Here is a 17,469-nt window from a genome sequence, read left to right as displayed (position 1 = left end):
ATCTTGGGAAGAGGGTCACTTCAAGATGGCTTGACTGTGTTATACCATCATCAACAATTTTATTGTAAGGCCATAGGCCATCACATTATTACAGTATCAAAACACATAAATCAGCATAATACACAAGCAAAAAGATTGACTATGATATATGTTATTTGCTCTTGCTGCTAGCAGTTAACTATATTTTGAATTATAAGGATTATTTTGCAAATGATTGACACATGAGCAGGAAACTGATTCAGGATGGACAAGTGGAATGGCTGTGTTCTGATCTTTTCTAACTTGATAAAACTAATCACCTGCAATGTACCCAGTGATTGCTAGATTCAGAATCAAAGAATAAAACTTCCCAGCCAAAACACAATATCACAATTGCTTTTTTAGTGGTATGTAATTGTTGCTAATGCAGTCTAGTACATTTGGATGTGACTGGGCATAAGTCCTTAGTAACATTATTATTGCCAGTCATCCAAAAGAACAGCACAACATGAAGTCCATCATTGATATCAGGAAGGTTTAAATTCTAGCTTGGGAAGTCATAGAAAACTGGATGAAAGATATTACAATGATTTCAGTATTCTTGAGTTTCCCCCTCTGAAGATGATCCTGTTCAAGAGGAGTTTTGATTTTGGTAGAATGTAAATTATGGCGTAACCCGCCCTCCCTCCCCCCCACCCCACACACAGAAATGCTGCTGTACATGTTTCAAGTCTCTGTAGATGCACTTTTTCAAGGGTACTAATTGTAGTAGGATCTGCTAGTAAGAAGCACATGATTATGTGTTTTGTATTCATGCACAGTCTACTCAACAAACTAGAAAGCTCTGAAATGGAAAACAAAACAGAGATACTGAAATTAAACCAGATCTCTGTAAAGAGAGGTAAATGAAGGCCTCCAGAGTATAATCTTGAAGAAGCTCAGTTTGTTTCAAATTAAATTCTTTATTTTAAACCTGTCAGAACATAGGGGAAAAGGTAAAACTAAATAAATAAATTTAATGTGGTGGAAACACCCCAGACAAACACTAAGCCCTTATTAGCTGTAATCCAGTTTAATGACTCTTGAAGGAATTATACTGTGTTTGGTAAGCAATTCTTCACCCATCTTCATGAAAAGGCATTTGATTTTAGCATATAACCAGAATATAACCAAATCTTTGCAGCATTATCATCATGATCGCCTCCATCATGGAACAATAAAAGTTATGATATCCAGCACTTGATTGCCCAGAACTAAAATTTAGTCAGCATTGCCCTTCAGGCAAGTTTTTCCTCCTCAGTTACTGTACACCCATCTCTTTAGTTTCACACCCACTCCCACCTCTCCAGGCAGCCAGTGTGATGTCTCTGGCTTTTGCTGAGCTTCTGATGGCCAGTGCTATCAGCTGATGTCATCCTCAGGTGACTCCTCTTTTAGCCTGCAGGTCTGCAGCGGCATAGGACAGCTCCAGGGCTAAGGGTTCTGCCAGGTATGGGAAGTGTCACCCTGGCATTCCAGGGGGGCGGGGTTTGGTTGCAGTGGATTCTTCTGCATAGGAGGTAGGCAGAGCAATTAAGTTAAATATCTGGCACATTTGATTAACCAGTAATCCCAGTTCCCATGGAGCACCAAATAACGAAGCTTTACTGGATAAATGTAATAGTAGAAGTTGCCCTTATATACTCAGAAATTTGCAAACATAAAGGCACCTGCGTTTCTTATGGTGGTATTCTTAAACTTTACACAATGAAGCAACAGTCTTTCACTAACAGTTGGTCCAGGTAGTGGAGGTGGTAGGAATTATAGCTAGGAACACAGGAAGGTGCCTGGTGCAAATAAACATATCATTTCTCCTTGTATGTTCCTTAGGGAACTGTTGTGCAGACACTTCATCTGCCTTCAAACTAGGTCTACAAGTCAAAGTGAAGCATCAAGTAGGATGACAATCCATACTTCAGCAGAAAAAGCATGTTATGGATTATTTTCCTGTGTACTTTTTTCCTTTTGAACTTGAATACATGAGTGAACACTGTAAGGTGAACCCTCTCACTTTTAAAAACAGGATTTGTTTATGCATTTATTTTGCTTCACTAAGTAATCTACTCCATCAGAGATTCAAAATCTAGCCATGACTTGCAAAGTAAGCTATGGCTCATTGTTTAGCTGAGGCATGAACACAGATTTTCATAGCAAGCCAGTGTTTAATTTGCATCTTCCTAGGTAGAAGCCAATTTGTTGTAAGAATCTTGAAAACCAGTAGGGCACAGTGGAGAATGTACTGCTCAGGTTCAGTATGAACAAGCGCCTCCCAGATTAGTGTAAATGAGATTTCCAGAGAAGTAATAGCTCCAAACAGGGTACAATACAAAAGGCTACTTGGGGGTAAGCTTATGCCTACTGTAAATAGCATTGTCAAGACATTTAAGCAAACTTGAAAACAATTGTTTTCCTCTTACACTAAAAGTAAATGGGTACATCTGCATGTCTCTGGTATCTCAACAGGTTGTCTGTTGAAACTGTTGCAAAATTCTGGAGTCCATAACCTCTCCAAGTGCTGACATATCTCTCAATTTGTTTTTGCCAGCCTATCGACTTTGAGACCCATAAGATGTTTGTACTCACAGTAGCTGCAGAAAACCAAGTGCCTTTGGCAAAAGGAATTCAGCATCCTCCGCAATCAACAGCAACTGTTTCAATTTCAGTTATTGATGTGAATGAGAGTCCATATTTTGTTCCAGACCCAAAGATTGAGCGTAAGGAGGAAGGACTGCCTGTTGGCACCATCTTAACGACTTTCACTGCTCAGGATCCAGATCGTTACATGCAGCAGACTGCTATAAGGTACAGCAGACTTATGCCCCTTGTTGCGTGTACATAGGAACCTTCTGTAGTCCATACCCCTTGTAATGTGACAGAATCTTAAAAACCATTTACCACAGCAGGTAGCTCAATCAATTTCTATATGCCTCTTCACTTTCATAACTTTTGGATAGATCTTAGAGGTTTCTGTGACTTTGTAGGTCTTTGTAGCACCACAAACCTCTAGGCTGATTAACGTTCAATAGGTAGCCCAACCTGCCTTCTGCTTTAAATGATGCTTAAATATTTTATTGCTAGATGATTGGAATTCTAGGTCCGATATATGTCACCCATCTTTCATAACAAATAATTAGTTGATACTGCTGAAAATGTACATGATTAATAGAATGGGGGAGGGGGCAGTAAAAGTGACCCTTTGGTGGTCACTGTGTCCTTTGTGTGGTTACATATGCATTCTTCTGCAAGGCCAGGTGTTGGGCAGCACATTGGTGCAGAGGTTATTAAGTCCTGTCATGTGTAATTTTGTGACTAATCAGTGGTTGATAAGATCAGACATCAGTTACAACAATGTGTTACTTGATTAGGGCCTGATTGTGAATATGTATTTGCCTTGAATGAACTGGGGAAACTTGAACACATTTAGCACAGTTACATTGTGATATAGTAGTTAAGAGCAGAGAACTCTAATCTGGAGAACTGGGTTCAATTTCCCACTCCTTCGCAAGAAGTCTGCTGGGTGATCTTGGACTAATCAATCTGGGTAATCTTGGAACAGTTTCCTTAGAACTCTCTCAGCCCATTGAAAAGGCACACAATGGCAAACCACATTCGAACATCTCTTATCTTGAAAACCCCTACAGGGTTGCCATAAATGAGCTGTGACTTGACGACACTTTACACATACACACACACACACATTGTGGTCACAAAGAGGAGTGCTGTGAATATGTTAAAGATCAGCTAATTTATGTTATATAAATTACAATACAATACAACTGGAAATGTGGGAATTTGGGGAAAAGTTAGTTCAGTTTATACCGGGTTTATTGTTAATGTAGGAGAATATTCTTTTGTGAGCACACCAGCTCAAGCACACCAGCTCTGCCATCATGAATTAGCTTTTCCCTGATCTGCTCCCAAACTTTCATTTAGTCCATTTTTCTCTTATATGCTTGTACTTTTCTTACTCAAAATTCTAAATTCACTTGAACATCCTAGGAATGCTGATCTGTCTGCCTTTCAGTTAGGTTCACTTTGGGTTGAATGTATCTCTGTGCAATAGTGTTCAGAGTTAGCTATACTGTGAGGCTCATTTGAAGATGTATTCACCCTTAGCTGAACCACAGTTGGATAGCATTTCTATCAAACATTTTGAACACAATGAAGGGTATTCAGGTGGTGAAATGGTAATATATGTCTATATTCATAGGACTAACTTTTCAGCCAGTGATGTAACATTTATGTACAATAGTTACATAATGCTTATGTGACAGGTCTTTTCAGCATTCTACAGTAGTCTCACAGTCCAGGTGTCTAGGCGAACAAAAAACGCACGTTTCAAACAGAACTCATTGTAAAAACGTATAACTATATATATATATTTACATTGTAAGACAAGAACCTACATTTGGGGTTTGCTTTTTTTTGTTCTGTTTTACAAAACACGCTGGAAATAATTGCAATGTTTTATATTCACTTATAGGTACTCAAAACTGTCAGATCCTGCGAACTGGCTGAGGATTGATCCTAACACTGGTCAAATAACCACAACTGGTATTCTTGACAGGGAGTCTCCCCATGTCAAAAATAACATGTACAATGCTACTTTTCTTGCTTCAGACAATGGTATGTACCTGTACTTCTGGTTTTATGCCTAATAAAGGTGATTGGATTGGATTGGATTGGATTGGTATGTACCTAGTGAAAGAGATGAATATTCGAATGCTATGCATTTCATTAAAGGATCATATGAAAGGATAGATATGAATGTGCTGTTAACATGATACTGAGGTATACTGGCAAAAGATTCTGTGTGTACTGAATTAATTCAGTGGTCTTACAGCTTTTGCAGATATTATCTGCTGTCTTTATATCTGTGCTCAGGAGCATGGTTCGTTCTTCCCAAGCCTCTTCTCAAGCATTCTTGCAGTAGTTGAAAGGTCCAGGCCCTCTGAGCTTCCTGTAACGTACTGGACCCTTACACTCAACCTGCACTGCTACCTGTCCAGTAGCATTCTGCCTGGCACCTTTGTAGGAAGCTGCTGTGCCACTCATTTGCTTTTATTGCCACACATAAGGCATTGACTCCTGTATTTGAGATACAGAAATCTCAGAGCCCCAGTATGTTTTTACACTCTCTTTTAAAATGCCAAATCCTGTGAAAATGTGTGAAAGTTAATTTTGCCTCAAAGGAGTTTAGAGGTGCTGGAAGCTCCTAATAATCACAGGCCAATCTCTTGTGAAGGAAGGTCAATTATCTGTAAGTGCTCGTAACTAGAATAATAAGAATAATAACAGTGCAGTCCTGGGGTGGGGGGGACATAGTTGCGCTGCAGCCAAGGACGGTGCAGCCACACTTCCTTCAAATAGACTTGCTGAGCTGTGGATGGCCAATCGAAACTGATGCTGCCTTACCCCCCCCCCCCTTAAAGTGAGCTATGCAGCTCAATGGGCTGCACCACTGGATTTACCAGTGGTCTGAACAAACAAATGGGAGTATTCCTGGGCCAAAAAGACTCAAGAAGGCAACTAAAGCTGGACCCACTCCCAGGAAGACTTCCGGTACCAGGATCACTCTATATCCTGAGAAATTTTGGGCCCCCTCCAGCAGTGCATTCTAAGGCTTTCAAATCTCTGGCATCACATTCAGTGGCTAAATGTGCAGAATTCTTGGGGTGGGATCAGAATTTATTTAGTACATTTTTATCTTCATGTCCCAATAGCTCACTGGAGCATGCATGTTTCTACCCTCCTGTATATATTGGAAATCTAATGGCTTAAAGCATGTTATTATTTTATTATTATTTATTAATTTTCCTATACCGTCCAACCTTCGAAGGGCTCTGAGCAGTAAACAGTAAGGCCAAAAAGGCAACACATGTTGGCAAAAAGTGTTTCTTCTTGAGAGAATGGTTTTAATATCCATAATTCTGCATATACATTTTTACTGTTCTGATTGCAGCAGGTCTGCTAAGTGCTGCTTATGAAAATGCCCGAACCCTTAGAAGTAGATTTTTAGGGTACAAAGAGATATGTTGGAGAAAACTAGAAAATATTTGTTTGCTCTTCTACTCAAAATTGTGTTTTCAGCCCTCACTCCAATTGGCAGTCTGAAACAAATATGTAATGTAAGACTGTTTTTATATGCAAATTATCTTTTCAAATGTGCTTTCTTGCTTAGATAAAATGAAATTCTTCCTTTGTAAGAACATACCTTCATAGAAGGCAAACTGTGTCCATAGTCCTGAATATACTTACTAAGGAGTAACTTCAATTGAGCTCCATGAAACTTACTTCTGGAGTTGACATGTTTAGGTTTGCAGTTGGGGTTACTGGGTGCTTATAACGAAGATACTAGAGGTACTGGAAACTATGGGCACTAGAGTATTGGAAATTACTTCCACACATAATGTCAAATCAAATACTCACTGTATCATGGAAGCTGGCTCAGCAAGCTACTCTTGCCTATCACAGAGGGCTGTGAGGATAAAATGAATGAGAGGACAACTTGTTAGCTGCTTTGGTTCCTCATTGAGGAGAGAGATATGGTATAAATAAAATAAATTACACTACTAAGTTCATGTTATCTAGAAAATGAATGTGTTGGTGCATTAATTAAAAAGAGAGTACTTTATGGGAAACAGGCTTATGTTACTTTCCCTTGTTCTTTCAGGAATCCCTCCAATGAGTGGGACTGGTACGCTTCAGATATTTCTGCTCGACATCAATGATAATGCTCCCCGAGTGGATCCTCAGGAAGCCAAAACTTGTGAGACCGTGCAGCCCAATGCAACAAACATCACAGCGATAGATGATGACATTGATCCAAATGCTGGGCCTTTTGCCTTTGAACTGCCAATTAATCCTCCCAGTGTTAGGAAAAACTGGACCATTATTCGTATTAGTGGTAATATACAATTGTTTTCTATAATAACAAATTATTGGGGTGGGATGAACCTGTTCAGTAGCTAATTCTCTGTAATGTTTTGAGCTAATACTGTTGTGAATAAAATAGTCATTTGAACACTATGTTTGCAGCATCAGATATTCAAGATGTGAGGGGATTCAGCATCATTCATATTTCTCTGTAATTATAACTGCGGGTGAAGTTCTGTTGTAATGAAAGTGTAATCACAAGTAACTCTCAATGCAGTTCTGAATCGACACTTTTCAAATTGTTTTATGTCCACATGAATAAAACATACTCATTTTCACCCTCCATTCAGGTGATCGTGCCCAGCTGGCTTTAAGGATCAAATTCCTTGAGGCTGGCATCTATGACGTTCCAATAATAATAACTGACTCTGGAAATCCTCCCAAGTCCAGCACTTCTGTTCTGAAGGTGAAGGTTTGCCAGTGTGACATAAATGGTGACTGTGTGGATACAGACAGAATTGTAGGTGCAGGACTGGGCACGGGGGCCATCATTGCCATTCTCCTCTGCATCATCATCTTACTCAGTAAGTCTTCCATCCTTTTTAAGAACAACAGTGCTAAGATGTCTACAAAAGGCATTCGTTTTTAACTGTTATATTGTCACAGGGTATGGTTAGTCTACCTGTAGATTGTTTGCTTTCTGCTACCAGCAACAAAGTATCCAGAGGCATGACAAGACATTTTATTTTTTGGCTTCCTCATTTGATTTCATGGGCAACTGGTTCTTTGTTAGGAATGTCAATGCGAACATCTGTGATTTCCATGGAGCTTCAGTGAGAGACCAAGTGTATTTTATGTTTTAAAAATATATAACTTTTCCATCACAAGGAAGATTAGCAGAGTGAACAACAAGTGTGTGGGTGATAGGTGCTTTCAAGTTGCTTCTGACTTATGATGACCCAATCCCCAAAACATCCTATCATTAACAGTCTTTGTCAGGTCTTGCAAATTGAGCGGCTGTGGTTTTCTTTAGTGAGTCAATCAATCTCTTGTTAGGTGTTCCACTTTTTCTGCTGCCTTCATCTTTTCCTAGCGTCGTCTTTTCCTTTGACTCTTGTCTTCTCAAGATATAATTTGATTATGATAGTCTCCATTTGGTCATTTTGACTTCTAGTGAGAGATCAGGCTTGATTTGATCTGGAATCCATTTGCACTTCCTTACACTTTACAACAAATAAAATGACAGTAAAAAGTAAAACAGTAAACCAACAGCAGTAAATGCGTATTGGTATCAAAATCCATTAGGAGCTTTGTAAGTTTCTTACTCCAAACTTAAGCATTCCTGTGTGACAGTTAAGCAAAACAAGAAGGTGCTTTTAAGTTAATATTAAATACCATAAAGAAATGTAGCCAGTCAAGCATTACAAGAAAGCGAGTTCTAGGACTGGTACGAGGGAAGACTTGCTCACCATCCACACAGACTGAATCTCAGTGAATACAGAATGCTAAGCAGAACGTGTCATTAATAATTGTAAAAGCCCATAGGAAAAATTGGAAAAGCTTAAATATCCTTAAAATATCCTGGATTCTATTTAGAATTTATGGCCCCTTCCGCACAGGCAAAATAATGCGTTTTAAAACCACTTTCACAACTGTTTGCAAGTGGATTTTGCCATTCCGCACAGCTTCAAAGAGCACTGAAAGCAGTTTGAAAGTGCACTATTCTGCATGTGCGGAATGAGCCTATGAGTCATAAGCTGCACCTTGAAATCAGTGTAGAAGCTGATAAAAAACCAGTACAGCAGGGTTATGATAACAAATGGTGTATGGTCTACAGTGGTTTATGAGAAGGCAACAGAATTCTTCACCTATCATAGCTAAGGGGACTACAAGATGTTTGTGTGTTGATTTCATGCATCTTTTAAAAACCAGCAGTCATGTGAAGATGAACTAATAATATACCTTTGCCTTTGTTATTCCCCATGTCTCATATAGTTCTAGTTCTGATGTTTGTAGTATGGATGAAACGCCGTGATAAGGAACGTCAGGCCAAACAGTTGCTTATTGACCCTGAGGATGATGTCAGAGACAACATTTTGAAATATGATGAAGAAGGTGGTGGAGAAGAAGATCAGGTGAGAAATGCATCTGGTGTTTCTACTGACTGATAATGCACTCTTGAGCAAGCAACTGAAGAGATTTTTTTTCCCCACAGAGAGGTGTTACCTTCAGGTGTAAAAATATGACACTGTTTACTTATCAGCCTTTTTAAAGGTTCTGTCAGAACTGCTTTGCGTGTGATATTTTTTCTTCCTTGGGTTGAAAACAAAGTAAAGAACATATTCACTGGGGTGTATAAAATTGTGTATCTTATTTTATACTGTACGTTTGCAAGCTGCAATTCAGCACTGAAACCAACTGATAATTTCCTTCCTCTGTAAGGAATAGAAAGGGGCTGTTTATTGCTATGGCTGGCTTTCCCCAGCCTCTTCACAAATGCCATTTGATCCTTTTGGATGCAGGCATAATCATTAAATAACAATTAAAGTTGCTCTGGGACACTTGGGAGTACTAATAGTGGATAATAAGTTCACTCCACCTCCTATCCTTCACTGGCATAATCGCAGGCGAAGGTGCTTGTTTTCAGCATTGGTACAGAGCCATGAAAGCCACGTGGGGAAATGGTCACCAGGAGGAATAATAATAAATGCATTTCCTCCATTGAGCCTTCTGCCAACACTTAGCATAATGCACATGTTAGGAATCTGCAAATGAGTCATAGCAGTTGAAGGAAGGAAGCTGTTCCTTGTTTGTATTTCTCTTCCACTGAGCATCTGTAGTCATCTATGAATAACAGAACCCTGCAGACTTCTAAATATATGACGTCTTGCCATGATTTTATCAAAGTAATGAGGACAAGTATATGGTTCTGTCTTTAAATGCTGTGTTTCAGCCCTGGATTGTGAATAAGAAAGATGCATGTGCACTGAATTCCTTATCCCATCTAAGCCTTTGCTTCTAAAAACTAGATTTGAGATTAAATGGATAATATTGTTCTTGTAGTTAAGATTCTTTTTTGCCTTGCCCCCTGCAAATGAAATGAAGAATTGTTCAGTTCCTCAAACTGGACAGGTTATCACTATCCCTTACTTAGAAAACAGGTTCCAGTTAGTAGGATAAGAGGACCTTCTGCTATATGCATTGCTGAAAATTGTTATGAAGGATCAAGGAAATAGGTTGGGGCATGCTCAAGCTGTTTTGAGTAGAAAGGCCCCCAAATTTCTTGATACAGCTGCCAAAGGGATAAAGCCTTACATGTTCTTTCCACATATTTTTTCTCCAAGTTCAGTCTAGTGATTCAGTATTTTTTCTTGTCCAATCTGCTTTCCTTTTCGTTCTGTGCATTTATTTAAAGTGACAATCTACATAAAGAAAATTTTGTTTGATATGATCCTTAAGTATTGTAAAACTAGATGTTAACTACATTGTTATCTTCTGCTTTGGTATATAAAATAAGTTTGAAATGGGAATACACTGAAAAGTAGTTTAATGGTTGAATGAAGACAGCTTGACCTACTACTTGGATAAGATAAAGTACCCTAATTAACAGGAACAATCTAATTAACAACATGGCAGTGCTACCTCAGAATCTCTCTCATTAATAAATATGTGGGAAGAATGAATACATAGGACCAATACTAGTACACACAGCTTGTTTTGCCTCCATTTGCATGAGCCTAGGCTCACAGGCCACAGCATGAACCCCTTGGAACCACTTCTCGCATGAATGAGGCATTCATTATTATCTAGAATAATGACTTTGTACTGAACTCTCTTCTATACTCTGTTCCACAGAAAGATGATAGTTTAGTCCAGGGGTAGGGAACCTGCGGCTCTCCAGATGTTCAGGAACTACAATTCCCATCAGCCCCTACCAGCATGGCCAATTGGCCATGCTGGTAGGGGCTGATGGGAATTGTAGTTCCTGAACATCTGGAGAGCCGCAGGTTCCCTACCCCTGGTTTAGTCAATTGAGGTGCAGCAGTTGAGAAAGTTGTATGCTTCCACATTAGAATATAGTCCCAAACAAATATGAGAATTATTATTCATTTTTACTCACTACCTTTGTCAAAACCATTATCTGGCATGCTTTGTTCAGTGGTAGAGGAATATACAATATACTACTGTCATCTTTCAGGGGTTTTATTGGTTTTTGTTTTGTTTTTTTATTTCATTTTTAGATGTTGTAGAAGCCCCTATTTTATTTAAATATGTATACTGCTTGGTGGGCACAGCTGTGTACAATGGTGCCCGGGGCTCATCTGGAGCCATTCCTCCCTCACAACTGTGCCAACCCCCAAATTCCAGCATTTCACACAGAAGGCACATAGAGACCATTTCTAGCCAGACTTTGGAGTCTGAGGAAAGGGTAGTAGAGAGTTAATATAGGGAGACTTCTGTCTTTTTTTCTTTTGACCACTTCTACTGCTGCCCCTGTGGTACCCAGAATGCTACTCTCAGGGGTTCCCGCCTTCCTTCACTTCCCTTCTCTCTCTCTTCCTCTGTCCACCATGAGGGCTGATCATGTTTTCTACAGTCTCTTTGGCCCTTTCTGCAGTGCGGAATTCCGCAGGAATTCTGCCAGTGGAGGGGTGGGGGCCGTTCGCACGAGAGCGTGCGAGCGGCCCCCAAAGAGGCCGGCGCAAGACCGCCTCTTCCCCGTCCCTCTCCCACTCTCCTCGTCGCCTCCGTCGCCCTGCTGGCCTCCTAAGACCCGCCCACGCTGCCCTCCGACCTCCAGGGGTTGGAGGACAGCGAGAGGAGAATCTTAAGGCTGGCAACTGGCGGAAAGGAAGACGAAATAAGCTTCTTACATTCAGGTGCGTTAGCGCAGCGCCGCCGGGAATGCGCTGTTGTTCCAAAAACCTCCCTCCAGGAGGGAGGTTTTTGGACGCGGCCTGAAGGCGCCCTGGGGGAGGGGAGCCAGGTCTGCGCTGCTGCGTTTTGGCAGCGCCGCCTGTGCGAACGGCTCCCTGGGGACGGCGTTTTTGCCTTCCCCAGGGCACCGTTTATGGCCCGTGTGGAAAGGGCCTTTCTGTCATAGCTTAGCTAGATAGTTTGAAGTCCTTTCTCTTTCTTTTTTATCTAGTATGTAGTTTTTCTCACAGTTAAGAACTTCCATTTCTTTTCTGAATAACAAGCCTAATTGTAAACTTGTTTCTCAAACATCCAGACCTTAGAATTCCACTGGGCAGAGACTTGGCTCAGTTTTCTAAACCTTGGCGGCAGCTGAGAAGCAAGGCATGATCTTCTTGCCTTCGGCAGATTCTCAATGGTATCAGCAAGCCTTGGCTGACGGAGAGTCCATTTGGCTTTTGAATAGGCTTCAGAGGTGTACTGGCAAGCTCTCTAAAAGCTGAAGGGGAGAATGTGCAGCTCACGTGAGAGAAGCCAACAGAGCAGGGGCTGCTTGAGCAGCACTGATCTATGTCTAGGAAAAAAGTAGCTCTGGAGGGGCCTCATTGATGTCACCCAAGGCATCATTGTCACTTACCTTTGCAGGCCACGCTGGACAAGGTTCTAGAGATCTTGTCAGTTTCTCCACAGGATGTACACTGAGATTCTCAATGTGAAGTTTATCATTTTTATTACAGGAAAAGAGAGGAATGCCTGTCAGGTTATTTAACTAGAGAACACTTTAGTTCTCTGCACAAACAATTGATTTCAGGAGTCCTCACTGTACCATCTCCATTCAGAATACAAGCCTCTCTGCTAGGGTCACCTGGATTGATGCATTAGGAGCTCTAGAGTATGCAAAATGTCTTCTAGATAGTAATGCTTCTGAATTTCTCCCAGGATTTTTGAATCCTGAATTACCAAAGTCTGAGTAGGTCCAGACTAAATTTTCTGACTAAACATTCCTGCCTCTTCCCCCGCCCCAACCCCCACCACCTGCAATGCAGTCCACTGTTCTCTATGAAGTGCTGCACCTGGTGTTGTATGTCAAGCATTATGAATTCACAGGAACACGAATATGTATCTGTAAAGCACCCATAAAAAGAATCCTAATGAAGTCATGGATCACAGTCAATGTGTTTGTTTTCTTTGCAGTGTTTTCTGCATGTTCATGTGGTGGGCTGCTGTTAGAAACAGGATATTTGGACAGATGAACCCTTGGTTTGACCCAGCAGGCTTTTTTCTTGGGTGTAGTGGCAGGAGAAAGGTACAAATTAACTGAGGATACGTGAAGTTGCAACAAACTACATGCTCCAGTTTCTTGAATTAATGTTATAAATTAATCTAAAACCAGAACTGGGGGAGAGGATGCAATAAGGAAATTCAGTTCATTTATTGAATTAACCATAATGGATAGTGTGTCTTTCCTCCAAAGAAGATAATTGAGCTGAAGTAAGATTCTTTTAAACACACAGGAGTTTTAGTAAGCAATGTGGCAGTTTCTCCCAGTTTCTCCCAGTTTCAGGGGAGAAACTGAAGTAGAAACAGACACGTGAGTGTGCATATGGTAGATTGCAGTCTATGTGGTTGTGCCATCACCGTTGTTATTAAAAGGTGGCTGTGATTTTGTTATTCATTATTTATCTAATGAAGAGTTCTAGATGAATATATTAGACAGAAGGCAAGGATTAGTTCAGCTCATCTTTCTCGTTCCTTAAACGTTTTCAACAAAAAATATACATGAAGCAGTTTACAGTACCACTTCCCTAAATCCAATGGATGTGATTAGTTCAGTTGTATGTATCCTATTTGCCTTTATCTGGAATATATTACAGTAGATTTTCTTTTCTCTTGTCAAACTATAAGACCCATCTGTCACATTTAATTTTATTTTCATTTATCAGCTAGCAGCAGGGTGCCATAGGTAAGATTATCACTTCATTTTTTTCTGTTGTTTAACCTTTATATTAAATAAGATCAGTCAAAAGACCTTTTTGAACGTGAATAAACTTAATTTTCCTAATTAATCAACACACACATTTATATCTTGACTATATTTGAAGCCAGTGAGTTTTGAAAAGGTTTAGATAGAAATTCAGATATTTCCATTAAACAAAATTATCATTGTGACCTTTCATGGGTTGTCTGCCTATCCATCACAGTCAGAAATACTCCGCTCTTGTGCAAATGCACTGTAAAAAAGAACACAGATCAATTCAAAAGATCTTTTCCCACTTTGAAAGTGGTTTAATTTTGAGTCAGTGGGGTCTGGTGGATAAAAGTTAGTGGATCAGGGGACTTTACATGACACCTCAACACTTCATGTATAATGAAGCTGCAAGCTAAAGCTGAAGTAATACAAGGAAGGGGTGGGTAGTACAAATTTGGAAGGTTGATGCTTTGGATGGACTGGATCCATTTGTGGTAGATGGTGTGGAGTTGGCATTTGCAGAGCAAATATAGAGCTATTCAGAAAATCGATTAGCTGTACTGACTAAGAGTGTCTTCTGTAAACTGCATTTGGTTTGCCATCTCTCTCCTATCTTAGATTCAGCTAGTCTGGCCACTCTAATCCCTGCTTGTGTAACCTCACTGTTTGAATACTTTAATGCACTCTAGGTTGGGCTGTTCAGAATGCAGTGGCCTGATTATTATTGTTGTCATTTATTTGATTTGATTTATAAACCCCTGTCCATATCAGATGGGCTCAAAGCAGTGGTCCTCCATAAATTAATAGTTAAAACTCAAGAGCATAATATTCATATATGATAGCATCCATCCATATACACACCAGCAAAGGTTGGAAAAATATCAATAACATAATAGCCTGACAGCCAAAGAGATAAAGGCCCTTTCCGCATGGGCCAAAAACGGCGGCCTGGGGACGGCAAAAACCCCGCCCCCAGGCCGCCGTTCGCACAGGCGGCACTGCTGAAACGCAGCAGCGCCGCCCTGGCTCCCCTTCCCCTCCCTCAGGGCGGCATCAGGCCGTCCTCAAAAACACCCGTTTAAAGGGTTGTTTTTGAGAAAACAGCGTGTTCCCTGCGGCGCGGTGCGAATGGCACCGCCGGGAACACGCTGTTTCCCCCGTCCCTCTCTTACTTACCTCGTCGCCGTTGTCGCCCTGCTGTCTTCCTAAGCCCCGCCAACGCTGTCCTCCGACCCCTGGAGGTCGGAGGGCAGCGTGGCAGGGCTTAGGAGGACAGCAGGGCGTCTTGTTTTAACGAAAGTAAGAGAGGGACGAGAAAGAAAGCGACTCCATGCGGAGCCGGCTCTCCTGCGCCGACCCTACTGCTGGGGCAGCTTCGCCCGCTTTATCATGGCAGCGGCCTCCACCCCCGCCCACGGCAGAATTCTTTTACACTTGGTGTGAGAGGCCCAGAGGCCACCAATGTCGGGAAAGGGCCAAAGAGAAAGAGAGAGAGAGAAGAGATCAGTTGAGTTAGAATATCATTGTAATACTGTTGCTGCCCCCAAGCATAGGTTGAGTGGAACAACTCTTTCAGGCCCTATGGAACTTTAATAGATCCCTGGGGCCCCTGGTCTCATTGGACAGAGTGTTCCAACAGGCTGGGACCAGAGGTAAAAAAGCCTTTGTCGAGGATAGCCAAACAGGAATCTCCAGAAGGTTCTTATTTGCTGGGTGTAATGCTCTCGAGGGGTATATTGGGAGAAGCGGTCCTACAGGTATGCCAATCCCAGATCATTTAGGCCTTTATTGTCAGGAGTAGACAGCAACAACCCACTTGTTGTAAAACAACTATATTGGTTGGCTTTTGTCCGAGTTCAGTTCATGGTGCTGGTTATGTTTTTAAAGCCTAGGCCCCACCTATGTAACGAAAGAGCTGACTCTTCCTGTAGTCTCCATGCACCAACTACAGCCCTTGGACTGCCAATTACAGTCTTTAGTTCTTCCACTCAAGGTAGCTTGCCCATGTTTTTCCATAGTACTTCACATCCCATGGAAAGTGCTGTCTAAGGTGATATGAGTGTGCCTGCCATCTGTAGATTTGAATAGGAGGCTATTTTATTTGGTACAGCTTTTAATGAGGTACAGGCATTTTTAATGGGGGAAGGGGATTATTTGGGGTTTTATTGCATTTTTTATGTTTGAATTCATAGGCCACTTTGACCCAAGGGGAAAGGTGGGGTATAAATATTTCATCAGCGAAACAAAAATATTCCCCACATTGCTATCAGAACTATGTAAGAATATGTGTGTCCACTAAGTTTACATCATCAAACTAGACCAGACAAACTACCTCCAGGATTTTAAGTACCATTATTACATCATACAAACAGTACTATAAGTCATGTGAGAATTCAGCTGGAGAGAAGCTTAAGAGAAAACAAACACATGAGTGTACATGTTGCAGATTGCATTCTGTCTTTAGCAATATTAGGTAATCCTGTCAGTAGTACTTTGGAAGATGTTTTGTCATGATATTCTGTCTATAATGTCCTATTTGTTGAAATTGTTCTGGCAGTAGAGCAATCTGTTCTGAAAATGGTACATAGCACGCTATGTACAAAAGAAATGTGGTGATACTGTGTTCCATAAAGACCCCTGGTGGCCTATAGTTGGTCAACCTTTCCTTTTCTCTTTTGAGGTCTAACAGCTTAGCTAGAGATAACTAGATGGGACAGCAGGAGGCCTGTTGATTATTCTCTTATTGTATTATAAACTGCAGATAGCCAGGGACAGAGCAACTGAGGCACAGGGCAACTGAGGCAGCTGCTCTGGATCCTGTGGTGGGGTGGAGCTACCTCCCTGACAGCTGCTCTTTTCTGCTTCCCTCATTGCTTGACACTTCACTTCCCCAGCATCTCTTCTAGACTAGATGGAATGGGCAGCCGGCTGTGCAGGCAAGAGATAGACAGTGTTTCTTGGCTTCAGCTGCCCTGGCGGCAGTTGCTATAGCAAAGCACACACCCCCCTGCCCAGCCCAGCCCTGCCCTCTCTGAGCTATTCACTGGAGGCACAGTGCAGTGGAAGTTTCTGTCTTCAGCCACATCAGGAGGTGATGGGGGTAGCCCTATCATTTACCCAGCCAGCCCCCACTACAAACTTCATGCTGCCATCTAACCTTGAGGTGTGGCAACAGCTACCTAGCTCACCTCAGCTCTCTCTGCTGCACTGGGCCAGATGGATGCTTTAGCTTTTGGAATGGTGGCTGCATCGTTCTCCAACTCAGAGGCCAGCCTGGATGCACCAGTGCTACCTCCTGCTTGGACTTAACTCCTCCTCACCACCACTCTGGAGGAGTTGCTACAAAAGTGTACCTATGAGCTGCAAGAGACAGGAAGTCAGAGATCCAACAGACACATACCTTCCCTCCAACACCTGCACAACCAGCCACCTGTCCCATCTGCTGAAGAAGGTCTGCAAGGGTGAAATGGAGTGGCAGCATGATGATATCCTCCTGATCAGGGCCCCTTGATCATGAAGGCTGCCCCTGAAAACAGCCACTGGAAACTTTCCTTCTTGCAAAGTCAGTGCTATCTCAGTCACCTTCCTTTCCAAAGGTTACGATGCAGATTGGCTTTTTTGACTTTCCACAAGGGATTAGGCAGTTGGTGGATAAGCCTATAACGGTCATTATCATGTGGCCTCTGGCT

General features: G+C 41.6%; 1 protein-coding gene across 2 annotated transcripts in view; it reads left to right on the top strand.

Annotated features, from left to right (window-relative positions):
* CDH2 (cadherin 2) overlaps positions 1 to 17,469 on the top strand; it is a 151,121-nt gene that overhangs the window by 127,113 nt on the left and 6,539 nt on the right. For both annotated transcript variants that reach the window (XM_048507350.1, XM_048507349.1), the window contains exons 10-14: positions 2,564 to 2,820; positions 4,502 to 4,644; positions 6,692 to 6,925; positions 7,245 to 7,478; positions 8,890 to 9,029. In XM_048507350.1, coding sequence (XP_048363307.1) covers positions 2,564 to 2,820; positions 4,502 to 4,644; positions 6,692 to 6,925; positions 7,245 to 7,478; positions 8,890 to 9,029 — 1,008 coding nt within the window. The remainder of the gene's footprint in view (positions 1 to 2,563; positions 2,821 to 4,501; positions 4,645 to 6,691; positions 6,926 to 7,244; positions 7,479 to 8,889; positions 9,030 to 17,469) is intronic.

The sequence above is a fragment of the Sphaerodactylus townsendi genome, linkage group LG09 (genome assembly GCF_021028975.2).
Source record: "Sphaerodactylus townsendi isolate TG3544 linkage group LG09, MPM_Stown_v2.3, whole genome shotgun sequence".
NCBI classification, from domain to species: Eukaryota; Metazoa; Chordata; class Lepidosauria; order Squamata; family Sphaerodactylidae; genus Sphaerodactylus; species Sphaerodactylus townsendi.
Note: the sequence above shows the minus strand (reverse complement) of the source record. Positions and strands in the feature narration are given on the sequence as shown.